The sequence below is a fragment of the Hemicordylus capensis genome, chromosome 14, assembly GCF_027244095.1.
Source record: "Hemicordylus capensis ecotype Gifberg chromosome 14, rHemCap1.1.pri, whole genome shotgun sequence".
In the NCBI taxonomy this organism is placed as follows: Eukaryota; Metazoa; Chordata; class Lepidosauria; order Squamata; family Cordylidae; genus Hemicordylus; species Hemicordylus capensis.
This window is the reverse complement of record NC_069670.1, coordinates 1,590,104-1,616,026: the sequence shown is the minus strand read 5'-3', so window position 1 is coordinate 1,616,026 and position 25,923 is coordinate 1,590,104. Positions and strand designations below refer to the sequence as shown.

Genomic DNA, 25,923 nt, shown 5'->3' with positions numbered 1-25,923 from the left:
CCCTCCCATCTGGGTGTTGAAGGAAGCCAGCACAGCAGCTCAGATCATGTGCCTCTCATGTGTGGTGCCCAGCCAATGAGCGGAGGGGGGGAGGCGGGGCCAGAGCCTGGTCACAAGGCCAAAGGGTGTGGTGGAAGGAGGAGGGGGAGGGGGAAGGATATGGTGGTGCGCTACGGCCAGAAAAAACCATTTTCCTCCAATAAGAACTAAATTATAATGTATGAAGGTGGGCAGGCAGGTGGGGGACAGGGGAGTCTCTGGGGCAGCCCCCTTTAAGTGGGGCCGAAGGCACATGCCCTGGCTGCTCCCCCCCCAAGTTACACATCTGGCCTCAGGCTGGAAGCTCTTGGTGCCTCTTGTGCCAGGAGGGGTTTCTCTTTTGACTCTTCCAGAAACTGTTCTCTGGGAGGCTCAAAAAAATACAACATTAAAACATGAGATAAAAACACACAGTACATAAATTTGGCTGACCAAAGGAGTCATACAAAATATGATACAAAGCAATTTTAAAAATCAGTTAAAATCAAACCCCAATTTGAAATGTTAAAGGCTGAGTGGAGAAAAAGTATTTACCTGGTGTCTAAAAGAACAAAGTGGTGAAGCCAGGTGAAGCTCACTGGGGAAGCTCTTCCATCCATGGGGTGCAACCCCTGAAAAGGCCCTCTCCCTGGTCTCCACCCACCTGCCTCACCCCATCTGGCAGGGCACTCAGAGGAGACCCTCCAAGGACGATCTTAGGGGTGGGGCATATGGGGCCAGGCGCACTCTCAGGTAACCCAGTCCCAAGCCACTGAGGGCTTGAAAGGTTAGAACCAGCCCCTTGATTTGGGCCGGAGAAGAAAGGCTGGAAACACAAAGAAAAGGCTAGCATCTTTTCCCATTTTTGATGGCCATGTGATTACACTAAAAGCTATTGGACTGAAATTAAGGGCAGAATGGAAAAGATCTTGCAAATTGAACTGGCTTTAGACCCTCTTGGGCAGTCACCTGAAGCTGAAGGAGGAAACCAGGGAGGCATCAAAGTGAGACAGAGTTGTCATCATGCCTGGCTTTTATCACCCTCACTTAGCCTTGGCAAATTCTCCTTCAGGTCCTGACAAGAGGCCAGATTTCTAGATGGGCCAAATGACTGTGCCTTGGGACAACTGAAACCAAACCAGAAGAGAGGCACCACACCAACCACAACGGAAAGTAGGAATCTTTTTCACCTCAGTCCCCACACCTGAAAGATGGGGAGAATGATGCTCACTGACCTTACAGGATTGCTGTATGGATTACAGTAAACCCATGCACATCATGGCCTTTGACACTTGAAAGTGCTATACTCAGACTTCCCAACCTGGGGACTCCAGATGTTGCAAAACTACAACTCCCATCATCCTAAATTGTAGCTGGGGCTGATGAGATTTGTAGTTCGGCAACTTCCGGAGGCCCACAGTTGGAGAATCCCTGTGCAATATTATTTATTTATTTATTTATTTACACACACAGTCAGACAGCTGTTATTGAATGGTTTGTTTTATCCAGACATTGAGTCCTTCTCAAGGACCTGGGATGGCTGGATTTTATTGTCCATGTTGTTGCTGTTGTTATAGATATCATCGCAGAATATAGGCTATTCCCAGTAAAGTGGGCCTGGAAACAGACTGGGAGCCAGGGCAGCTGACCAAACACTGCGCAAAACGTCCAGTCCCAGTTAACCATCTCGCAGCCCGATTCTATACCAGCGGCAGTTTTCGGACCATTTCAAAAGGCAGCTCCACATACAATGCATGGTGATAAACAAAGTGTGAGGTTCCCAGAGCAGGAGTCCCTGTGGCCAAGCTCTCTCTGTCCAGGTCAGGTCCCAGTTGGCGTCTGGAGTTCTTACCCAATCTTTTGACTCTTCCCGCCACCTGGTTGCATATTATAGTCGAGCTCAATACAGTTGCCAAGGGGTTCCTGGATGCTGGAAAAAAACTCAGACTTAGTCTTTGAGCAACCTTTTTACTCTGGCAGTTCCGCATGGGGTTCAAGCCCCACTCATGGTTGGTAAGACACAACATCTGTCAACTGGCCACTAGACCAAGTACAACATCCAGCTCTTAGCTGCAGCACATATTACCACTGTTTGTTGCCAGCCCCTTAACCCTGTTTCTCCTCTCCCCAGGCTTGGACTGGCCCATAGGTCAACAGGGCATATTCCCGGTGCGCCCTACCCACGTGGTGCCCCTTAATTACCTATTCTGCTCAAAACCTGGCGCCCTCCCCATATACATTCCAGCACCCTCTCAGTGACCCCAGTCTGGCCCTGCTTCTCCCCCTCCCCTCCATGGGGGGAATGGACTACCTCATGACTGTCTTCCTCTACATGATGCCTCATCCCTACCCCGACTTAACTGATCGGGCTTTGCAGAATGCCAGTAGGATCTTCTGCATTGATGGATCCTTTCCCCATGATGAACATGGAGCTATGTTTACTGGTTGTGCTGTTTGTAAAGACTTTTCTATGTTAGAGACTTTTTCTTCACCCAATTATAGAAGCGCCCAGCCCACTGAGCTGCTAGCTCTCATCCCATAGGGACATAGGAAGCTGCCATATACCAAGTCAGACCATTGTTCTATCTGCCCTGGTTGCCTCTGAATGGGAGACTTGATGTGTGAGCACTGCAAGATATTCCCCTCAGGGGATGGAGCCGCTCTGGGAAGAGCAGAAGGTTTCAAGTTCCCTCCCTGGCTTCTCCAAGATAGGACAAGATTTTTTTATTGAACCAACAAACGTTGCTCCAAGATAGGGCTGAGAGGGATTACTGCCTGCAACCTTAAAGAAGCCACTGCCAGTCTGTGAAGACAATACTGAGCTAGATAGACCAAGGGTCTGACTCAGTAGATGGCAGTTTCCCATGTTCCTATGTTCCTAACAGCAAAAACTAGAAACTACAACTCACCCCAGCCCCACTCGCCTCCCCCTCCCTATCCCAAATGGTATACCGAAAATCCGGTTCCTGTCTGGGTGGTAACCAACGCTAATAATAGATACCACACAGGGGAAAGTGTATAGGATTTACTGCTGCAGATTCAGTAAGACAACAGGGGAGAGGCAGCGCCCAAATCAGTTGTAAAGGGGTACAGAGCTTTAAGGAACTATTTATACATTTCTGAGTTCTTTGTTCTACCCATCTATGACATAGCAATACATTGAAAGAGGACACTTTAGCAATTACATACGTAGATCAATCTCCAGTTGACATCAAACAACAAACTATTGACATGGTAATTGACATTTGGTGGTCTCAGATGTTGATCAACCCGTTTAGTCACAGTTTCACTCTTATTGCCTTTGGCTATGCTTTTGTAACAATTGTTTGACTACTTCTGTATGGCTAGCACTTCCTTATCTCCAAGGCTAAGATATGCGCAGAGGAGGGGTGAAGCTAGCAATTGTAATTTACATTCCAGAAGTTCAGAGACAGCTCTGGTGTGAAGAAAGGAAGGGAAGGGAGGGCCTGTGGGCCCCACTATATTCTAAAGGTAACTTAAGAGTTTAATATTTGGTCACGAAATGGTTGTGCTTAGGTTCAGGCCTTGGGCCTGTATGTAGTGTTGTTCTGTGTTAAATGTAGTTTTATGGGAATTGGGGTCCTAGGTTATATCAGACGTTATATCAAGTACTATCTGACCCAGGGCAGCACAGCTTGAACCCTTGGGATTATAACTCCCAGCATGCTCAGCAACAGTCATCAATCATCAGGGGTGGTGCGAGACGTAGCCAACAATGGCAGGAGGGACAAAATTGTTCAACACTGGTCTACACTGACTGGCAGCGACCCTCCAAGGTTCCAGGCAACCTCTATCCCAGCCCTATCTGTGGATGCTGCCAGGGATTGAACCTGGGACCTCTGGCATGGAAAGCAGAGGCTCAGCTCCGGAGTGAGACGTGCTCCAGACAAACATATGAAGCTCCGGAACTCAGTCACACGACTGGTCCCTCCAGCTCAGTATTGTCTACACCAACCAACACAGAGCAGTATTCCTAGGCAAGGAAAAGCAAGGGAATGTTGTGAAAGACTAATATTCATGAATCAGTTGGACCGAATGATGCACACTTATTCTTAACAGAGAACCAAACACACCAGTATGAACACTTAGCCTCAATTCCCTCAGAAGGTAGCAAGGGTCAAAGCAAGTCAAAAGAGAAAAAGAAATTGGACAAGGTTTTATATTTCACACAGTGAGGCAGTTTCCCAGGTTTCTCTGCAGTTTCAGGTGTATGGTTTTTACGCTCTATGAGTTTGCTCATGTGCAGTAAGGCTTGTACTCATGTGCAGTAAGTTCTTTTGAACACTCCAAACATTCATGTGGTTTTCTCTATGTGGGTTCTATGGGATACAGTAAGAGCTCCACTTGTGCTGAAGTCTCTCCACACGCCAGGCATTTATGTGGTTTCTCCCCAGTGTGCGTTCTATGGTGTTTATTCAGCTTGAAGCTCTTTCCACACTTCAGGCATTTCAGAACATAAGAAAAGCCCTGCTGGATCAGGCCCAAGGCTCATCTAGTCCAGCATCCTGTTTCGCACAGTGGCCCACCAGATGCCGCTGGATGCCACAGCCAGGAGTTGAGGGTATGCCCTCTCTCCTGCTATTACTCCCCCGCAACTGGTACTCAGAGGCATCCTGCCTTTGAGGCTGGAGGTGCCCTGAAGCCCTCCGACTAGTAGCCGATGATAGACCTCTCCTCCATGATGTTATCCAAACCCCTCTTAAAGCCATCCAACTTGTTGACTACCACCACATCTTGTGGCAGAGAATTCCACAAGTGCATTATGTGTTGTGTGGAAAAAGTACTTCCATTTGTTGGCCCTAGATTTCCTGGCAATCTATTTCATGGGATGACCCCTAGTTCTAGTGTTATGTGAGAGGGAGAAGAATTTCCCTCTGCCCCCTTTCTCCATACCAGGCATGATTTTATAGACCTCTATCATGTCTCCCCACAGTCTTTTTTCTAAATTAAAAAGCACCAGGTCTTGTAGCCTTGCCTCATAAGAAAGGTTCTCTAGGCCCCTGATCATCTTGGTTGCCCTCTTCTGCACCTATTCCAGTTCTACAATGTCCTTTTTTAGATGTGGTGACCAGAATTGTACACAGTACTCCAGGTGTGGCCACACCATAGTTTTGTATTAGGGCATTATAATATTAGCAGTTTTATTTTCAGTCCCCTTCCGAATGATCCCTAGCATGGAATTGGCCTTTTTCACAGCCTCCGCACATTGAGTCGAAACATTCAAAGAGTTGTCCACCATATACTTGAAGTTTCCCCTTTACATTTTGGTCCCCTTTACATTTTGGGATTTTGCCTCCTTGGGGAGATAGAGGTGCTAACTACTTAACAATGCTGCATTTTTCTAAATTTCGGGTTTCATTTGCTCGGGCCCGGTTTAATGTCTTGCCCTCTTCTCTTTTGGAACGGAGCTTTGCTAAAGATCATCCTGTTGCAGTTTTCTGCCCTTGTGGCATTGGCCTCCTGGAAACTGTCACCCATGTATTGCTATATTGCTCTTTATATCGGGATGCTAGAGAAGAACTTATTTCCCCTCTGTTACTCAAATTTCCCGGAAGGAGTGAGCTCTTTTATACATATTACTGCCTCGTGGATACAAGCCCCAGGATTACAACAATCATGGCTAAATTTTTCTACATTGCCATTAGGTTAAGTTCCCTATTAAGTGCTTAATTGCGAGAGCTGTCTATTGTTTTTAAGTAATTTATTATGAGTGATTGTATTCTGTTTTATGGTGTTTTAGCATTGTTTTATTGATCGTTGTATTGAGTATATTTGTTACTCCTATTTCTGCTGGCCAATGGCCGTAATAAAATTGATGATGATATACTTGAAGTTGGGGTTCTTCGTCCCAATGTGCATCACTTTACACTTGAACCGCATTTGCCACTTTGTCGCCCACTCACCCAGTTTGGAGAAATCCTTTTGGAGCTCTTCACAATCAGTTATGTATTTCACTACCCGAAAGAGTTTGGTATCACCTGCAAATTTGGCCACCTTGCTGCTTACCCCTGCTTCTAGATCATTGATGAATAAATTAAAAAGCACCAGTTCCAGTACAAAAGTCCCTGGGGGACCCCAATTCTTACTTCCCTCCATTGTGAAAACTCTCCATTTATACCTACCCTCTGTTTCCTGTCTTTCAACCAGTTCACAATCCACACATGTACTTGTCCCCTTATCCCATGACTGCTAAGTTTCCTCAGAAGTCTTTGATGAGGAACTTTGTTGAAAGCTTTTTGGAAGTCCAGATATACTATGTCAACTGGATCACCTTGATCCACACACTTGTTGACACTCTCAAAGAACTCCAAAAGGTTCATGAGGAAAGATTTCCCTTTGCAGAAGCCATGCTGGTTCTCCCCCAGCAGGGCCTGTTCTTCTATGTGCTTGACAATTTTATCCTTGAGGATGCTTTCCATCAATTTGCCTAGAACAGACGTTAAGCTAACCGGCCTGTAATTTCCTGGATTACCCCCTTTTGAAAATCGGTGTTGCATTTGCTACTTTCTAGTCCTCTGGTACAGAGCCTGATTGTAGGGGTAAGTTTTTGCAAGGAGGTTGGCAATTTCACATTTGAGCTCTTAGTTTTCAGTTTTTCCAGACAGTTTAGATCATCATCTCTTGTCACTTCTATCTGACTCAGTTCTTTAGCCTCCATCCCCGATAAGCCTGCTTCAGGAACAGGTATATGCTCAGTATCCTCTGCCATGAAGAGGGAGGCAAAGAACTCATTTAGCTTCTCTGCAGCCTCCATATCCTCCTTAATAATCCCTTTCACTCCATCATTGTCACTCCGTCACTTCTCCGTCATTTAACTCCGTCACTCCGTCATTGTCCAACCGCCTCCATGGCAGGTTTCCTGCTTCTGATGCATTTAAAGAAGTTTTTGTTATTCCCCTTGACTTTTTTAGCTAAATGTTCCTCAAACTCTCTTTTTCCCTCCCTTATTGTCACCTTGCATTTCTTTTGTCAGAGTTTGTGTTCCTTCTGTTCTCTTCATTTGGACAGGCCTTCCCATTTCGGAAGGAAGTCTCCTTCCCTTTTATGGCTTCCTTGTGAGCTGGAGAGTTTGAACTTCTAGCCTATGCGCTGGATGGCTAAATTGCACTTGATCTGTGTTTGGTACACAGGGGATCCAGATTCTGTATTCAGAATCCATTAATGATAATGAAGTACATTTTCATACATGTTTTTGCACATTGTTGTACAATGTTAGCCATGCTGGCATCCTCCTGGACATAGCGGTACCTTTCCTCCTTTGGGGTATACAATCTAACTGGGCTTCTAGTACTGTGATTTTGAGTAAACTCCATGCACTCTGTAGCCAAGTGACTCTCCTGATTTTCCCTTTCATCTTTCTTTTTACCATACTCCTCATTTGGGAGAAGTTTCCTCTTCCGAAATTCAAAATGTCTGTGTTAGACTTCCTTGGTGATTCTCCCCCCACATGTATGCTGAATTTGATCACACTATGGTCACTGTTCCCTAAAAAGGGTTGATGATACTGACATCACACACCAGGTCCTGGGTGCCACTGCCACTCACCATTAAGTCCAAGGTCACCTTCTCTCTGGTTGGTTCCAAGACCAACTTGTTCTAGGGCACAGTTCTTCAGCGTATCTGATTTGACCTCTTTGTCATTACCTGACTGAATTTACCCAGCCTATGTGTGGGTAATTGAAGTCACCCATTATTACAGCCCTGCCTCTCCTGGATGCCTCCCTGATTTCCTCCTGCAACTCCCAGTCACTTTCAGCGTTTTGATTCAGAGGGCAATAGCACATCCCAGGTAGCACGTTCCTTTTCAGGCCTTGTATGGGTTTCTGTGGAGGACTCCAGTCCAACTAGGTTTTCTAGCTTGTTAGATTCTATCCCTTCTTTAACATACAGTGCTACTCCACTTCCAAGATGCCCCTCCCTGCCTTTTCTTTTCTTTCTTTTTTTTGCAAATTCAATTTTTATTTATTTTAACAATAACAATATTATCATTCATTAAAAATACACACACAAAGGGAGGACTTCCCGCTCACATTTCTTCGTGAATCAACAACTATAAAATTTACCCTTGCTATGATAATAATTCAAAACATAAGTTCAAACCCTTGCAAACATAATTAATCTAACCAACCTTCGATTTAGACTAAATTTCAAACCCTGCTGTCAAGTCCATAGTAGGAAAGTAATTCTTTAGATACAACAAAAATGGTTTCCAATCTTCTTTAAAACAATCCAAGTTTTGATCTCTTAATAGTGCTGTACGTTTTGCCATCTCCGCATATTCCAAAATTTTTATCAGCCAGTCTTCTTTTGAAGGAAGTTCACTAGACTTCCATTTCTGTGCATATATAATTCTAGCCGCCGTGGAGGCATACATAAAAAATGTTAAATTGGTTGCAGAAATTGCACCTTGTGTTATTCCCAGCAGGAAGGATTCTGGCTTCTTAGGAAATGTCATTTTAAATATTTTCTTTAATTCATTATATATCATATCCCAATAGGCTTTAGCCTTCCCACAGGTCCACCACATATGAAAAAATGTGCCTTCAAAATGTCCACACTTCCAACACTTGTTTGAAACATTTTTATACATTAACTAGTGGTTTTGTAGCCCATTGGATAACGGGCGCTAGGGGAGCTCTGCGCTCCAGACCACCGCCGCCATTACCCCTCCCGCCAGCGGCTCTGGCCGGGCCCGCCACTCACCGCCGCCCGCGGCTCCGGCCGGGCCCGCCACCCACCGCCGCCCGCAGCTCCGGCATGGTCCACCGCTGCCCGGGCCCACCGCCGCATTCTTCTCCGCCGCCTCGTCTGGCGGCCATCCTGGGCGGCCAGAAGCGGCCGCCCCAAAGAAGCCAGGTAAGCGGCAGCACGGCCAGGCCTCGGCCATGGCTCTGCTGCCTCCTTGGCCGCGCCGTCTCCTCTGGCCGAGGCGGCGGCTTTGCCGCCGCCTCGGCCAGTGTCCCCCGCCGCCGCTTACCCGGCTTCTTCGGGGCGGCCGCTTCTGGCCGCCCAAGATGGCCGCCGGGTCCTGGCGGTCCTGGCTCCCTGGCTCTGTTCTGGCCATGCGCTTCGCGCATGCCCAGAAGAGGCCAGGGAGGCACGGACACACGCTTGGTGTCCGTCCACGGACGGATACCAAGCGTTTTATAGATAAGGATGCCAATTTGTTTGGTGTCAGATACCATCTATACATCATTTTATAATAATTTTCTTTGATAGCATAACATGCAGTAAATTTTAAATCATTTTTCCATAACTTTTCCCAGGCTGCCATTTCTATATTACACCCTGCATCTTGAGCCCATTTTATCATAGTCACTTCCTCTCTTGTCTCCTCCAAAAGCAACAGTTTATACATTTTAGAAACTAATTTTTCATCGTTTTGACATAATTCCTTCTCAAAATTTGAAGTCTGGTCCTCAAATCCGACATTAAGGTCCTTCTTATACATCTCATTTAACTGATGATACTGAAACCAATCTCTAACCAAATCTTGTATTTTAGTTAAGCTTTTTAACTTACAATCCTTTTCCTGAAAATGTAACAAATCCCTATAGGTACCCCAGCACATTTGCATATTTACTTCTTTACGTGATAAGGCTTCAATCGGAGATACCCATAACAGAGTTTTAGGTTCAAACCAGTTTTTGTATTTTAACCACACCCTCATTAAACTCCTTCTCAAATAGTGGTTCAAAAAATCTTTATGTATTTTACTTTTTTCATACCACAAATACGCATGCCATCCAAACCTTCTGTCAAATCCTTCTAAATCAAGAATTCTAGGGTTTCTTAGCGTTATCCATTCTTTTAACCATGTCAAACAAACAGCATCAAAATACAACCTTAAGTCTGGCAAGGTAAGACCACCTCTTTCCTTTGCATCTGTTAGATTCTTAAAATTAATTCTTGGTCTTTTCCCCTGACAAACAAACTTAGTTATATCCTTCTGCCATTGCTTAAAACAAGTTAAAGTGTTAATTATGGGAATAGTCTGAAAGAGAAACAACATTTTAGGCAAAACATTCATTTTCACCACTGAAATTCTTCCCATTAAAGACAGATTCATTTTAGACCATCTTTGTAAATCAATTTTCACTGAATTCCATATTTTGACATAATAATTTGTAAACAACAGGGAGTTGTTATTTGATAGCCAAACCCCCAAATATTTAACTTTCTTCTCCACTTTCAGCTCACTTATTTCAGAGAATCTGTCTTTGGTTTTCTGATCCATATTTTTAGTTAACACCTTAGTCTTGGTCTTGTTTATATAGAATCCAGCCAGCTGACCAAATTGTTGTATTTTATCCAAGAATCTTTCAGTCTTATCCATTGGATTCTCTAAAAACAGCACAACATCATCTGCAAAGGCTCTCAGCTTATACAGGTGAAACTCAAAAAATTAGAATATCGTGCAAAAGTTCATTAATTTCAGTAATGCAAATTAAAAGGTGAAACTGATATATGAGATAGACGCATTACATGCAAAGTGAGATAAGTCAAGCCTTAATTTGTTATAATTGTGATGATCATGGGTACAGCTCATGAAAACCCCAAATCCACAATCCCAGAAAATTAGAAAATTACATGAAACCAATAAAACAAGGATTGTAAATAGAACAATATCGGACCTCTGAAAAGTATAAGCATGCATATGTATTCAGTACTTGGTTTGGGCCCCTTTTGCAGCAATTACTGCCTCAGTGTGGCATGGCATGGATGCTATCAGCCTGTGGCACTGCTGAGGTGTTATGGAAGACCAGGATGCTTCAATAGCGGCCTTCAGCTCTTCTGCATTGTTTGGTCTCATGTCTCTCATCCTTCTCTTGGCAATGCCCCATAGATTCTCTATGGGGTTCAGGTCAGGCGAGTTTGCTGGCCAATCAAGCACAGTAATCCCATGGTCATTGAACCAGGTTTTGGTACTTTTGGCAGTGTGGGCAGGTGCCAAGTCCTGCTGGAAAATGAAGTCAGCATCCCCATACAGCTCGTCTGTGGAAGGAAGCATGAAGTGCTCCAAAATCTCGTGATAGACGGCTGCGTTGACCCTGGACTTAATGAAGCACAGTGGACCAACACCAGCAGATGACATGGCTCCCCAAATCAACACAGACTGTGGAAACTTCACACTGGACTTCAAGCATCTTGCATTGTGTGCCTCTCCATTCTTCCTCCTTCTTAATGTGCTTTGATACAGCACTTTGGGAACATCCAACTTCTTTTGCAATTACCTTTTGAGGCTTTCCCTCTTTATGGAGGGTGTCAATGATGGTTTTCTGCACAACTGTCAAGTCAGCAGTCTTTCCCATGATTGTGATTCCTAATGAACCAGACTGAGAGACCATTTAAAGGCTCAGGAACCCTTTGCAGGTGTTATGGATTGATTAGCTGATTGGAGTGGGACACCTGGAGCCTAGACTGTTGAACCTTTTCACAATATTCTAATTTTCTGTGATTGTGGATTTGGGGTTTTCATGAGCAGTACGCCATGATCATCACAATTATAACAAATTAAGGCTTGACTTATCTCGCTTTGCATGTAATGCGTCTATCTCATATATCAGTTTCACCTTTTAATTTGCATTACTGAAATTAATGAACTTTTGCACTATATTCTAATTTTTCGAGTTTCACCTGTAATCCTGTTTCCCAATAATGGGACCGTGTAATTTATCATCTTCTCTAATAGTTCTACAAAGCACTTCTAAAACCAATATAAAAAGCAATGGGGAAAGTGGACATCCTTGTCTAGTCCCTTTTTGTATTACACAGTTGTCTAATAATTCCCCATTTACAATAATCTTAGCATATTGCTCCGAATAAATTGTCTTAATTGCCCTAATAAAATTATTGCCAGCAGTCATTACCTCTAGTAATCTCCACAAAAATTGCCACGAAATATTGTCAAAAGCTTTCTCTGCATCCAAAAAAATCATCACCATCTGTTTATCATTATGTTTTTCATAGTACTCCAGTACATTCAAGACTATTCTGACATTATCTCTCAATTGTCTCTTTGGCAAAAATCCAGCTTGATCTTCATGAATAAAATGCCTGAATATGACCTTCGTTCTTCTTGCCAAAATAGCAGCAAAAAGCTTATAATCATTATTTAAAAGTGAAATTGGTCTATAGTTTTTAACTAACGTTAAGTCTTGGTCTGGTTTGGGGATTACTACAATATTTGTATACTTCCACGAATCTGGCATAATCCCTTTTTGTAAAATATCTTTCATAGTCCATTGAAGAGGTTGTAAAATTTGATCTTTAAATGACTTATAGTATAAAGCTGACAGTCCATCAGGCCCGGGGGCCTTGTTGGGCTTGGCTTGATTTATTACTTCTATTACTTCCATAACTGTTATCGGAGCATTCATAATTTCTATTTGCTCCTTAGTAAGTTTTGGAATATTTTTGGTCCTGAGAAACTGCTCAGTTTTTTTATCTTCTACTATTTTGCCTTTATATAATTCTGAAAAATATTTAAAGAATTCCGCTCTTATTTCCTTTCCATCATAAGAGAGCCCGTTTTTTGTAAGTATTTTGGAAATATAATTTTTCTTCTTCTCAGATCTAATTTTCCAAGCTAACAACTTGCCTGGTTTGTTTGCGAACTCGAATGTCCTTTGCTTGACGTATTTCAAATTCTGTTCTAGTTCATTCGCTATCAACAAAGAAAGTTGTTGTTGCAGCATTTTGATAGCTTTCTATAGAGTTTATATCCAGGGATAACAGTGTCTCACTGGTTCTCACTGTTCCGTGCGTCTGTTGTTTATGTGGTTTCTCTCCAGTGTAGGTTCTAGTGGTGTGCATGAAACTGCGGAGATGCAGTTTGACGCTGGGGGCAGTGGTTCTTTAAAGGTGGGGAAGGGTGCACTTACCCCTCCCTCCGCTTCCCCCCACCGGAGCTCCATTTTTAACAAAACCCATGGGGCGGCAGCATACCTCCCTGCCTCCCCTTCCCCTGTTCTTGGCCGGGAAAAGCCCCTGCACGTGCACCCATAGCATGTACATACTGAGCGCACATCGTGATGGGTGCATGCACTACTTCCAGCCATTTCCAGCCAAGAACGAGGAAAGGGGCAGCAGGAAGGAACACTGCTGCTCCATGTGTTTTTGCTAAAAATGGAGGACCAGAGGGGGGGAAGTGGAGGGAGGGGTAAGTGCACCCTCCACTCACCTTAAAGAACTACCACACCACCGGCGCTGAATCTTTGAGCTAGCACCACCTTTGAAGCACCACCTCTAGAATGGCCTCCGGACTGGTTCATGAACATCCCTAGTGGGTTCTATGGTGTACAGTAAGATGTGCTCTCTGGCTGAAGCATTTTCCACACTCCAAGCATGTATGTGGTTTCTCCCCAGTGTGGAATCCATGGTGTGTTTGCAGATTTCCAATCCGGCTGAAGCTCTTTCCACACTATTTATGTGGTTTCTCCCCAGTGTGGGTTCTGTTATGTTTAATAAGATATCCACTTGTTCTGAAGCACTTTCCACAATCCAAACATTTATGTGGTTTCTCCCCAGTGTGAGTTCTGTGGTGTAGAGTAAGATGTGTACTAGTGCTGAAGCTCTTTCCACACTCCAGGCATTTATGTGGCTTCTCCCCAGTGTGGGTTCTGTGGTGTACAATAAGATGTGCTCTCTGGTTGAAGCTCTTTCCACACTCCAGGCATTTATGTGATTTCTCCCCAGTGTGGGTTCTATGGTGTACAATAAGATTTGTACTTGTGCTGAAGCTCTTTCCACACTCCAGGCATTTATGTGGTTTCTCCCCAGTGTGGGTTCTATGGTGTACAATAAGATGTGAACTTGTGCTGAAGCTCTTTCCACACTCCAGGCATTTATGTGGTTTTTCTCCAGTGTGGGTTCTGTGGTGTATAGTAAGTTTTATACTTGTGCTGAAGCTCTTTCCACACTCCAGGCATTTATGTGGCTTCTCCCCAGTGTGGGTTCTATGGTGTATAATAAGATCTGTACTTGTGCTGAAGCTCTTTCCACACTCCAGGCATTTATGTGGTTTCTCCCCAGTGTGGGTTCTATGGTGTATAATAAGATCTGTACTTGTGCTGAAGCTCTTTCTACACTCCAGGCATTTATGTGGTTTCTCCCCAGTGTGAGTTCTATGGTGTACAATAAGATGTGATCTCTGGCTGAAGCTCTTTCCACACTCCAGGCATTTATGTGGTTTCTCCCCAGTGTGGGTTCTATGGTGTATAATAAGATTTGATCTCCGGCTGAAGCTCTTTCCACACTCCAGGCATTTATGTGGTTTCTCCCCAGTGTGGGTTCTGTGGTGTACAATAAGTTCTCCACTTGTACTGAAGCTCTTTCCACACTCCAGGCATTTATGTGGTTTCTCCCCAGTGTGGGTTCTGTGGTGTACAATAAGTTCTCCACTTGTACTGAAGCTCTTTCCACACTCTGGGCATTTATGTGGTTTCTCCCCAGTGTGGGTTCTACAGTGTACAGTAAGATGTGCTCTCTGGCTGAAGCTCTTTCCACACTCCAGGCATTTATGTGGTTTCTCCCCAGTGTGGGTTCTATGGTGTATAATAAGATGTGCACTTGTGCTGAAGCTCTTTCCACACTCCAAGCATTTATGTGGTTTTTCCCTAGTGTGGGTTCTGTGGTGTATAGTAAATTCTCCACGTGTGCTGAAGCTCTTTCCACATTCCAGGCATTTATGTGGTTTCTTCCTTGCGTTCATTTCCTTCTAAGATTGAAAGCTGGGTTCAGTAGAGGAGATTTTCCTACACGGAGGACACAGGCTTCTTTCCCCTGCTTGCTGTATTATTTGCTGGATTACATGCTGAAAAGCATTGAATTCATTCCTCTTCTCCCAGTTTTCTCCAGTTTTTAGTCTCTCTTGTTTCCTTTTTCCCCATCGAGCAGTTCCATCCATTGGGTTTCTATCATTCTTCCTCTCCCAACATTTACCTGCAGTACCCCAAAAGAGAAAACTAGTTAGAGCCTGGGATAGAAAAGGAAACTGAAGGAGACCCTATTGTCACGAGCCAATGGCCCAGATCCTGTATGCATGTGTCTCTTCTCCTTGAGAAAAAAATGAGCTCTGAACTGCTTACTGAAACTACTGAGCTAAACCTGTTAATCTATTCATTTCCATAGCAATGCCTTATAAAATATTGTTATTAATATCCAGTTGATACTTGTATTTTGTATTCTCTTATAAGTTGCCCCCACCAAAGGACTATGGGCAACAACCAAGAATCTTGCTGTTTAAACAAGCTAATACTTTGGAAGCTGAGCAACGTGCCTCAGTGACCTTGCAGATTACAGAACCAGGACCTTCACTGGCTGGCTTTATTTATTTATCTAATGATGGAATAATTTTATTTATCTAATGATGGAAAAAATTTTATACCGCCCAAAACACAAGTTCTCTGGGTGGTTTACAAAACAATAAAAACAACCAATAATGACTGACACATTTCAACAATTTAAATTTTAAAAGTCAAAACTATTAAAATAATTAAAACAATATCTAATTACAAGCCTAGGTGAACAAATGCATCTTGACTGCCCTTTTCAAAGTTGTAAGAGATGGGGAGGCTCTTATTTCAGCAGGAAGTGACTTGCAATTTGCGTTGGTCCCAAGACCCTTTGGGATAGGCCCATAGTCGTCATGGCCACTATGAACTCCTGAGCCGCTCCAGACAAATTGGCCCCAAAGTGGACATTGAAGTCCCCCAGGACCACAACCCTGGGAGACACCTGAGACCAATCCGTCGGCTCAGTAAGGAACTCCATTGGGCAGTGGGGTGATCGGTACACCAAGAGAAGTCCCAGGCCACCCCACAGTCAGTGGACACAAACCCTGTCTCCCCATCCTCAGATAAAACAAGGCACATCTGGAACACCCAGGATCTGAAAATTACAGAAGCCAAACAAATATCATCAGGCCCTGGCCCTGGTCGCCCCCCGAAGTTGCTCTCTCAAAGGAGCTACCCCCTTTAGTGTTGCCCCTTCAGTGTGACCCCACCGGTGGCAGGCCCAACGCCACAGGCCAGCCGTCCTTTGATAAGCCCAGAAAGACAGCTAATTTGAGCAGCTGACGCTCAGGAACTGCTGACTCAGCTCCTTTGGCCCCGATACTGCACAGACAAACCTGCAGGGCAGCCACAGCCCCACACACTAGGGGGCACACAGGCTGGCAAGCTGACCACAGCAGACAGCAACCACACAGGCTCTCACCACTGGGCTGCCACTGTCTCTGGGAAGCAGATGTTAAAGCCTCCTCCTCTCTACAAGGCTTCTAGCAACTGTGCTCATGTTTTAGATTCAAGCAAAGTGCTAGCTTCTTAGCGCTATATGTTTCCCAGACCTACTGGACAGAAATTAGCAGGAAGTAATTCACGCTTGTTATGGTGCTAAATGTTGCATCTTCCAGACCTTTGGGCAGCTCTTGTTTGTATTAGAAGGAAGAGTGCTCCTCCCTCCCTCCTCCCATCAACATCAATGAGGCCAGCCCTAAAGGCCAGGACAGAGAGATGGGCGTTTTGCTGCTGATCTATCAAGGCCAGAGAACACTTCACATGACACTAGCCACTCTCCGGGCCGGTCCCAAAACAGTGGGTTGCAAGAGTTAACCCTGCTGAACACCAGAGGACAACTTGATGGACACCTGACAACTCTAGATGGGCCAGAACCCCAAAGATGGGCAAGAGGTTTTACAGATGACACCCCAGTGAGAAGTGGGAATACCCCGCCCCTCGAGAACCATCCAAGTGATCTGTGGAGATATCCATTGGGACTGGAGACAGAATTCACCAGAGAGCTGGACCCTCCCATCTGTTCTCTCCCACACGTGCTATCAGCGCCCCCCAATTTCCCATCTGTTCTCTGTACCCCAATTGCATTGAACTCAAGCTTCCGATGGGTGGGAAAGGATCAGACCTGGCCAGTTTGGCCTCTCCTCCATCAGACCCTTTCCCAACCTCCCTCCTTTGCATACGCAAATAGAACCAGCTTTAAACCCTCTTAGACAATGATCTGAAGGAGGAAATCAGGGAGGCATCCAGGAGAAACAGAGTTGTGAAAATGGGTGTCTTGAACCACCCTCCCTTGGAATGGGCAAATTCCCATCTGGGTCAAAGAGGCCCGATTTCTAGATACACTAAATGACTGTGCCTTAGAACAGCAGGTCATGGAACCAAACAGGGAGAAGCTGACCCTGGACTTAACCCTGAGTGGCGCTCAGCACCGGTTATGAGATGTCTGGGTCATGGAGTAGATGGTGAACAGGGACCAGAGAGCTATCCAGGTCATCCTATATGCGAGCGGAGACTTGCCTAGGAAGTGCAATATGGCCACTTTGGGCTTCAGAAGAGAAAAAGGCTCCAAAATGAGGGGAGTGTTGAAAAGAGAGCTGAAGGGCAAGGCCGGCTGGAGGGTGAAATGGACCTTATTCAAAGCCACCATGATCTAAGCCAGTCAGAACTTGCATTTCCAAGTGGCCTGGCCTGCAGCTGTTAGCAGGGGGAGCTTTTTCCAATGTCCCCTTGGAATGGAATCTATCAAGCTTCTGCTCTACTTTTTCTGTGTGAACTGCTTGGGGAGATTTTTCATTGAAAGGCACTACATAGCCTGCTTCTGTCTGTCCTCGCCCTAAGAAAAATGGTACAGAAATAGTTATTCAAGGCCCAAGAGCCATTGATCAGCTTGATCTACAGCTGTTCAAGGGACTCTAAAAGTTCTTAAAGCAGTTTGTATAGAAACATAAGATCAATTAATAGATAAAGAAGGAGAGTGAGAAGTGGGTTGACTGGGATGGGAGAGACCCAAGTTCAAATCCTTTCCCACTCAGTCATGAAGCTCAGTGGATGCCCTTGGGCCCATCTCTCCTCCTAAACTACCTCACAGGACTGTTGTAAGAAGTAAAATGGCGGGAGAAAAAGCATTATGCCAGCCTGTGCTCCTTAGGCACATAGGAAGCTGCCTTAAACTGAGTCAGAACATTGGTCTCTCTAGCTCAGTCTTGTCTTCACAGTCTGGCAGCGGCTTCTCCAAGGCTGCAGGCAGGAATCTCTCTCAGCCCTCTCTTGGAGATGCCAGACAGGGATCTCGGGGCCTTCTTTCTGTATGCAAGCATGCAGGTGCTCTTCTACTGAGCAAGGGCCCCAACCCCTAAGGGGAATATCTGGCAGGGCTCACACATGTCATCTTCCATTCAAATACAATTATGGGGTGGGGGAAGCCAGACCACCAGGAAGGTCCCTTCAGGCACAGGGGTCACCCCTGGCCTCCTCTTCCCCACCTTCCAGGACAGCTTCAAAACTATCTTTTCATTCCCAGCAGAAATCTGGGCTTGTGGGCTTGGAAACTGTGAGGATCCTTGCCTATCAAAGGCCTTTTCCCCAGCTCACTATTATCTTTTGATCTTAGGCCTGCACAACTCAAATGACCTGGCGGGCCGAAACCAACTGTGACTTGGTTCATGGGGGCCGAGGTCAATTCCTACGGTGATTATTAGAGTAACACTTAATATCAATCAATCAACCAATCAACTGAATTAAAGTGAAATGAATTAAAAATCAATTTAAAATGAATTTAATCAATATTTAACTTTTGATGTTCTGTCAGGCCAAGATTGAATTAAATTAATATGAAATAAGTTGAATTAAAATTCATTCTAATAATATAAATATTATACAATCTGTACAAAATACATAATGAAATGCATTGTTCTTCCTTTCCACCTCTGCCAAATCATCACACAAAACATGGAACACTTTTAAGTGGGGGGGGGATGAGAACCTCTTCTCGTAATTTTGGAAAAGAATGGAGAAGGGGAAACAAAGAGGGAAAGGATGCAGCAGGAGGCTTGGCCTGAGAGAGAGAGAGAGAGAGAGAGAGAGAGAGAGAGAGAGAATGGAGCAATCTTGGTGGGAGGGATTGAGAGAGAGAGAGAGAATGGATCAGTCTTGGAGGGAGAGAGAGAGAGAGAGCATGGAGCAGTCTTGGTGGGAGGGATTGAGAGAGAGAGAGAGAGAGAGAGAGAGAGAGAGAGAGAGAGAGAGAGAGAAGGGAGCAGTCTTGGTGGGAGAGAGAGAGAGAGAGAGAGAGAATGGAGCAGTCTTGGATGGAGAGAGAGAGAGCGAGAGAGAGAGGGAGAGAGAGCATGGAGCAGTCTTGGTGGGAGAGAGAGAGAGAGAATGGAGCAATCTTGGTGGGAGGGATTGAGAGAGAGAGAGAGAGAGAGAAGGGAGAGAGAGAGAGAGAGAAGGGAGCAGTCTTGGTGGGAGAGAGAGAGAGAGAGAGAATGGAGCAGTCTTGGATGGAGAGAGAGAGAGAGAGAGAGAGCGCATGGAGCAGTCTTGGTGGGAGAGAGAGAGAGAGAATGGAGCAGTCTTGGTGGGAGAGAGAGAGAGAGCATGGAGGAGTCTTGGTGGGAGAGGGAGAGAGAGAGAGAGAATGGAGCAGTCTTGGATGGAGAGAGAGAGAGCGAGAGAGAGAGAGAGAGAAAGAGCATGTAGCAGTCTTGGTGGGAGAGAGAGAGAGAGAGAGAGAGAGAGAGAGAATGGAGCATTCTTGGTGGGAGAGAGAGAGAGAGCGAGCATGGAGCAGTCTTGGTGGGAGAGAGAGAGAGAGAGAGAGAGAGAGCGAGAGCGAGCATGGAGCAGTCTTGGTGGGAGAGAGCGAGAGAGAGAGAGAGAGAGAGAGAGAGAGAGAGAGAGAGAGAGAATGGAGCAGTCTTGGAGGGGGAGAGAGAGAGAGAGAGAGAGACTTAACTGCGCAGGTGCGCCTCGCAGTTGGGAAGCAACACCAGGCCAAATGGCAGGCCCGAGTGTCGCTCTGGTTTCTGCCACTGTGCGCCACTGCTGCCATGGGGGAGGGTAAGGAAGAACACCCGCACCCCCGCAGCCATCTCCTCCGCCGTGCAGTGGCTGGAATTTTTTTTGAGGAGGTGTTTTTTAAGCAGCTGGCGGAGGAAGAAGAAATAGACCCAGGAACCAGGAAAAAAGGCCTCGCGGGCCACATCCGGACCCCAGGCAGCATGTTGTGCAGGCCTGCTCTATCTCAAGCTGCTTGGGACTCACTCACTCACTCTCTGACATAAACTCCCAGACCAACTCTCAAAAGACTGAAACATTGATTTTGTTTTTGCAGGTAGGCTCCATAACTCATGCAGACTACCAAACCATTTTTTAAAAACCCCACAAAATAACATTCTTTCCCCAGAAAATGCAGGGAAACTCTCCTTTTGAAAAGCATGGAGGAGCAAGAAAGCTCAGAGAAAAGAAAGGATAGAGTCACACAGAGAGAAAAAAGATTGGATTGTAGAGGAATGCTTTCAAAATGCAAGAATTTATCTATCACACACCCTTGGGGTGCAACCTGTGATCTCCAAATATGCCCATTTAATGCGTGTACTTCAAGCTAGCAGACAGATAAAGTCTCCTTAGAAGACAGAGCCAAAGTTCTCAGTTCTGACTTGGAAAAGAATTGCATCTCCACAGCTGATCACTGTGCCTGACTCTACTGTTTTATGGACTTACTGTATATCTATGGGAAGGAGCATAGATCTCCTGTTTGAAGCAGGAGATACAACAAAGCAAGCCTGGGAACCATAGAGACAGAGGAGAGGGATAGGCCTGCATCTGGGATAGCAAGCCAGGTCCAGTAGGATTCGAAAGAAGTGGTTGGAAGAAGATACTCAACCCCCATTGGGCTCTTCATCTGAAGTGGGAATTGGGGGGAAACCCTACCGATATACTCAACGCACCTTGAAAAGTATCCTCTGAACTGGCCCTTTGGTCTCCTTGCAAACAGGAGTAGAAAGGAAAGAAGTTCAATCTGAATGGCAAGGAGAAACTTTCCTCTTCCCCAGCTCAACACTCACTGGTTGCTGAGAGCTTTGGGGCCAATCTGGGGTTGGAGCAAAGAGTTATTATATTGATTTATTATTTTACATATTATATCCTGCTCTTCCTCCAAGGAGCCCAGAGCAGTGTACTACATACTTGAGTTTCTCTTTCACAACAACCCTGTGAGGTAGGTTAGGCTGAGAGAGAAGTGACTGGCCCAGAGACACCCAGCAAGTCTCATGGCTAAAGGGGGATTGGAACTGGGGTCTCCCCGGTCCTAGTCCAGCACTCTAACCACTACACCATGCTGGCTCTCTTCTTGCAAACTCTCCTGGTCTCTCTCTCTCTCTCTCCCGCCACCCACCTCCATGCCCTGGACAGGTGGAAGCTGCTGGCTGCACACCTCATAGCCATGCTGGGACATTTCTGACAGCAGAAAAGACTGCTGGGAGAGGGAGAGAGAGAGAGAGAGAGCGCGAGAGAGAGAGACCACCCCTTACACCCCTTCCCCGGGGTGCTGCTGCTGCTGCTGCTTTTCCTCCCTTACCTTGCTCTTTAGCCAAAGCATGCAGCAGCCCAGAGTCCTTCAGGCTGGCACGGGGTGTGTGTAAGAACACGTTCAGTCCTTCAGGCAGCGCCGTCCTCTTGCACCCTGCTGCAGACTCAATGATGCCCCTGAAGACTCAGGAAAGTCCTGTTCGTTATTAGGCCCAGTCGGCTTCTGCAGCCTCCTGCAAGCTCTGCCTCCTTTCCAAGCCCTTCACTCCTCCTCCTCCTCAGCTGCTCCTCATGCAACACTTTCAGGCTATTCTCAGGATCCCCAAATCCCTGGTGGCGGGGGGGGGGGGGGGGCTATCCCACAATGCATTGCACAGGAAGCTGAGAGGCGGGGCATGAAAAGGAAATGCAGCAGCAGCAGCTCCGAGCTTCCTGGCCGCTCTTAAAGCAGCACTTCAGGAAGCCGGGCTGCGGGTGGGAGACTGTGAGGATAAGGGAAGGCGGGGGGGGGGCACAAGCGGAGGGTGGTGCAGCCTGGGGAGCTCAGAGCCCGGCCGGCAGCAGGAAGAGGAGGAGGAGGAGGAGGAGGAGAGAGAGAGAGATCCAGGGGGGAGGTGGGGTGATGCATGAAGCCGCCGAAGGCAGAACTCCTGGCCCCAAGCAAGCAAGCAGCTGGTCTCTGGCTACTCCCGTCTGCTCTGAGGAGGGAAGCTGAGGGGGAGGGAAGGAAACTGCCAGATCCCCGATGGAAGGGCTGCTGCACCCCACCTCCTGCACAGCCCGGCCTCAGGGGGATCTGGGGGTCAGTGGGGCCAACCTAGGGGCAGAGGGGGCCCTGCCTGAGGGCCCTCCAGACCTCGCCTGATAGTGACACACACACACACACACACACACACACACACACACAGGCACTCCAGTCATGATGGGACTTGGGCATTCTTGGCAGGGGATGATGGGCCTTTTAGTCCAACCCCATCTGGGGAACCATGTCTGGGAACCCCTGCCATAAAAAGACAACTGATTTGTGCCAGAGAACCGGCTTCTGCTCAGCTTCACTTCCATGGTTGTGAGAGTGGATCACCACCACCCCACATTCTGGCTCTATGGCTTGGACACGTCCAACTCTCTCTTTGACTCCCCCTTTGTTGTCTTTTAGCTTTGAAAAGAGAGACGAATCTTGAGCCTTTCCTCCTCAGGAAGGTGCTCCAGCTCCTCTGTCTCTTGACTTGCTTTTTTCTGGACATTTTCTCTTGCTCGATGCTGCCTTTTTCTCCCTCCCTCCCTGCCCTGTTTCTTGAGATGGGACCATCAGAACAGGGAATTTGTTTCAAAGAAGGATTTGGTCCTGTGATTCTGCCCTGACACACCCCAGTGACAGAGAGAGACGCAAGTTGACAAACTGGAGGTTTTTCACACCCAGCTTTTAGTTCACATCACCTCCAGAATGGAGGGTGTGCATTCACATATTGGGCAGATTGCTATCGGGGAGCACTTTACACAGGATTTGGATTTTTCATTCCGCGTTAGAGGGTAATAAATCAGGTTACACTCTAACGCGGAATGAAAAATCCAAATTATAAATATCCAAATTATAGATATTTATGTAAAAAATAAATATCTGGGGTTAAAAATCCACTTTTTGGGGCAACTTCAAGTGGTTAGAGTGCTGGACTAGGACCAGGGAGACCCGAGTTCAAATCCCCATTCCGCCATGAGACTAGTTGGGTGACTCTGGGCCACTCACTTCTCTCTCAGCCTAGCCTACTTCGCAGGGTTGTTGTGAGGGTTGTTGTACTGTTGTGAGGGTTGTTGTGAGGGTTGTTGTACCCTTCGCAGGGTTGTTGTACTCAAGTATGGAGTACACTGCTCTGGGCTCCTTGGAGGAAGAACGGGATATAAATGTAGAAATAAATAATAGAAATAAATAATAAAAATAATTTTAAAAGCCTGCTGTCTGAAAATGGAAGTTCGAGTGCTGCCGCCCAGCAGGCTCACTGCATTACCGGCGCTGCCGCCTCTGGCTCCGTTCTGCGCCCCGCTCCCCTCCCCCGTCACCTCGCTCACCAGGCGCCAGAGGCATAACTAGGGAAAATGGCGTAACTAGGGAAAATGGCGTAACTAGGGAAAATGGCGCCTAGGGCAAGCACTAGGGAAAATGGCGTAACTAGGGAAAATGGCGCCTAGGGCAAGCACTGGCATTGCGCTCCCCCCCCCGGACCCCCCCTCCGAAGGAGATAAAACATGTGGTGATTGCATGGCATCAGTTGTCTCATTAAGGGTCAGATTTTATACCACACATGGGAAAATTTAACTAGTTTGGGTTTGGGGATTGGTGGAATCTTCTCTCTCATGTGTTGCTGTTGTTTGTAGAGAAAAGAAAAAGGAGTTGTGGTCTGTTCTTATTTTCTCCAAACCACACTGTGTGTGAGAGAGAAGATCATGGAGTTAGACCCTTAAGCATTTGGATTTAACTGTAGTTCATCAGTATTTCTTAACTCTTTCTTTCAGTTGTAGACTTAATATAGTGAATAACTGGGGGCTGATTTGACCACATTTGAAGCACAGGTGTTTCCAGGAGTTGACCCAACAATAACACAATAAATGTGCCTCATGAAACGACAATGTAATATGGGTTATTATGCCCTTGAAAATGTCATGTGGGGTTGCTTTCACAAAAACATTTTGCTATGTGATGGTAATGTTGAGCTGACCTGTTTAACTTTCAGTCTGCCTGCGTGAGTAGATTCAAATATATAGATAATGGCATTTTAACTTTTGTGTTTGGTAAGAAATATAATTCGTTATTCAGTTGTTATTGTTACTCAGCAAATAGTAGAGGGGGTGGGGGGGGGATTGATAGGTTAATCAATTCCTGCATACCAGCACACAGATACTGACTGCACTCTCTCCATTTATTTACTTATTTATTACATTTTATATCCCGCTCTTCCTCCAAGGAGCCCAGAGCGGTGTACTCCATACTTGAGTTTCTTCTCACAACAACCCTGTGAAGTAGGTTAGGCTGAGAGAGAAGTGACTGGCCCAGAGTCACCCAGCTAGTTTCATGGCTGAAGGGGGATTTGAACTCGGGTCTCCCCGGTCCTAGTCCGGCACTCTAACCACTACACCACGCTGGCTCTCACTAATTAATTAATACTCTGTGTGTGAGAAATAGAGAGCATGAGTGTGCACGTGCACACTTGTCTGTCAGTACTTCTCTCAACTCTGTTTGCAGACATATATATTCCCCTGTTTTGCCCAGCTCTGTCTTTGTGCTTTTGACAACAGAAGAAAAGTAGCACGTGGTGCCTTTCGAGATGAGGATGAATGATGGGAACAATTTCAGGAGTTTAATAGGGGAGGAAGAACCTTGCACAGCACCAGCTTAGTTGGGAAAGGCCGTGGGGGTGGAGGGGCAGGGGCAGGCTGTTCTCCTCAGCCACACCCTGCCTGCTGCTGGAGTTGTATGATTTTTTCTTCCCTTTTTGCTCCTCCAAGGACTTGGGTGGATTGCATCCTTCCTGGAAGACTGGCTGGCGATTGGGGAAGGGGCTAGAGGGAAAGCCTCTGTGTGCAGAGCAAAGGGAAAGGTTCCTCTTCCCCTCCACACCGGGGTGGGTGGGAAACAAACTAAGCAGTGTAGCACCAGCCTGCAGAAGCAGCCAGCCTCCACACCCCTGCACGGAAGAAGACTGGAGATTAAGGAAGGGGCGGGAGGGGAAACCCTCCGTGCTCAGGGCAAGGGAAACAGAGATTCCTCTTCCGCACCACCCCAGGGGTGGGAAACAAACTAAGCAGCCGCCTGCAAAAGCAGCCAGCCTCCGGACCCCTCCGCGGAAGATGAGAGACTGGGGAAAGGGAGGGAGGGGAAACCTCCGCGTGCTGAGCAAGGGAAAAGCAGGTCGGTTCCTCTTCCATCCACTGAGCTCCACCCCAGGAGAAACAAACCAAGCACCTCCTGGCAGTCCCCTGCTTGGAAGACTGGCGATTAGGGAAGGGGCGGGAGGGAAAGCCAAAGCGACAAGCGTCCTTGCCTGGGTTTGCAAGGAAGGCGCTCCGGTGAGCTTTGCTCAGAGGAGGACGAGGAGGGTTAGGAGACCCGCTGAAGAAGAGGCTAAGCTCGGACTCCTCGGGGATATGATTACCGTCTAAGCTCTCGATCGGCTCTGGCCACCCAACCAATCACACTCACCTCCCCCTTGAAGACACCCCCTGCCACGCTTTCCATTCCATTCTTTTTCCAGGTTATGGGGAGGGCATCCGTCACGTGAGGGTTTGTCAGGCTCCGCATGCTCCGAGACAGGGCCAATCAGAAAAGAGCAAGTCCTCTACCCCCTCAGCAACTCCCTTAGAGACCCAGTTCTGGTCCTGTCTAGCTCCGAGAACAGTCGTGCTTCTGTGAGATAGCTACCCTTTTCTATTGTCTTTATATTCTCTGTGTGCAAGGGGGGGAGAGGAGTTGCTCGTTTCTTCGGTGTATTCCTTTGCCATGTGTCTCTCCTTGGTGTATTGTCCTTTCTCTGCCTGCTTGTTGTATTTCGTCAGCCCGTTCCTC

General features: G+C 46.5%; 1 protein-coding gene across 5 annotated transcripts in view; it reads right to left on the bottom strand.

The window, feature by feature from the left end:
- Window positions 1-25,602, bottom strand: part of LOC128337080 (zinc finger protein 182-like) — a 35,313-nt gene extending 9,711 nt beyond the window's left edge. The window contains exons 1-3 of one of the 5 annotated variants that reach the window (XM_053277666.1): window positions 21,418-21,700; window positions 20,789-20,931; window positions 13,143-14,982 (exon numbers count right to left, since the gene is read on the bottom strand). In XM_053277666.1, the coding sequence (XP_053133641.1) occupies window positions 13,463-14,752 (1,290 nt within the window). In that variant the 5' untranslated portion in view covers window positions 14,753-14,982; window positions 20,789-20,931; window positions 21,418-21,700 and the 3' untranslated portion in view covers window positions 13,143-13,462. Of the gene's footprint in view, window positions 1-573; window positions 688-13,142; window positions 14,983-20,788; window positions 20,932-21,417; window positions 21,701-25,560 lie in introns of those variants that run through there. The other 4 variants (XM_053277667.1, XM_053277665.1, XR_008312174.1 and 1 more) reach the window with 4 other exon arrangements.
- Between the last annotated feature and the right edge of the window lie 321 nt (window positions 25,603-25,923).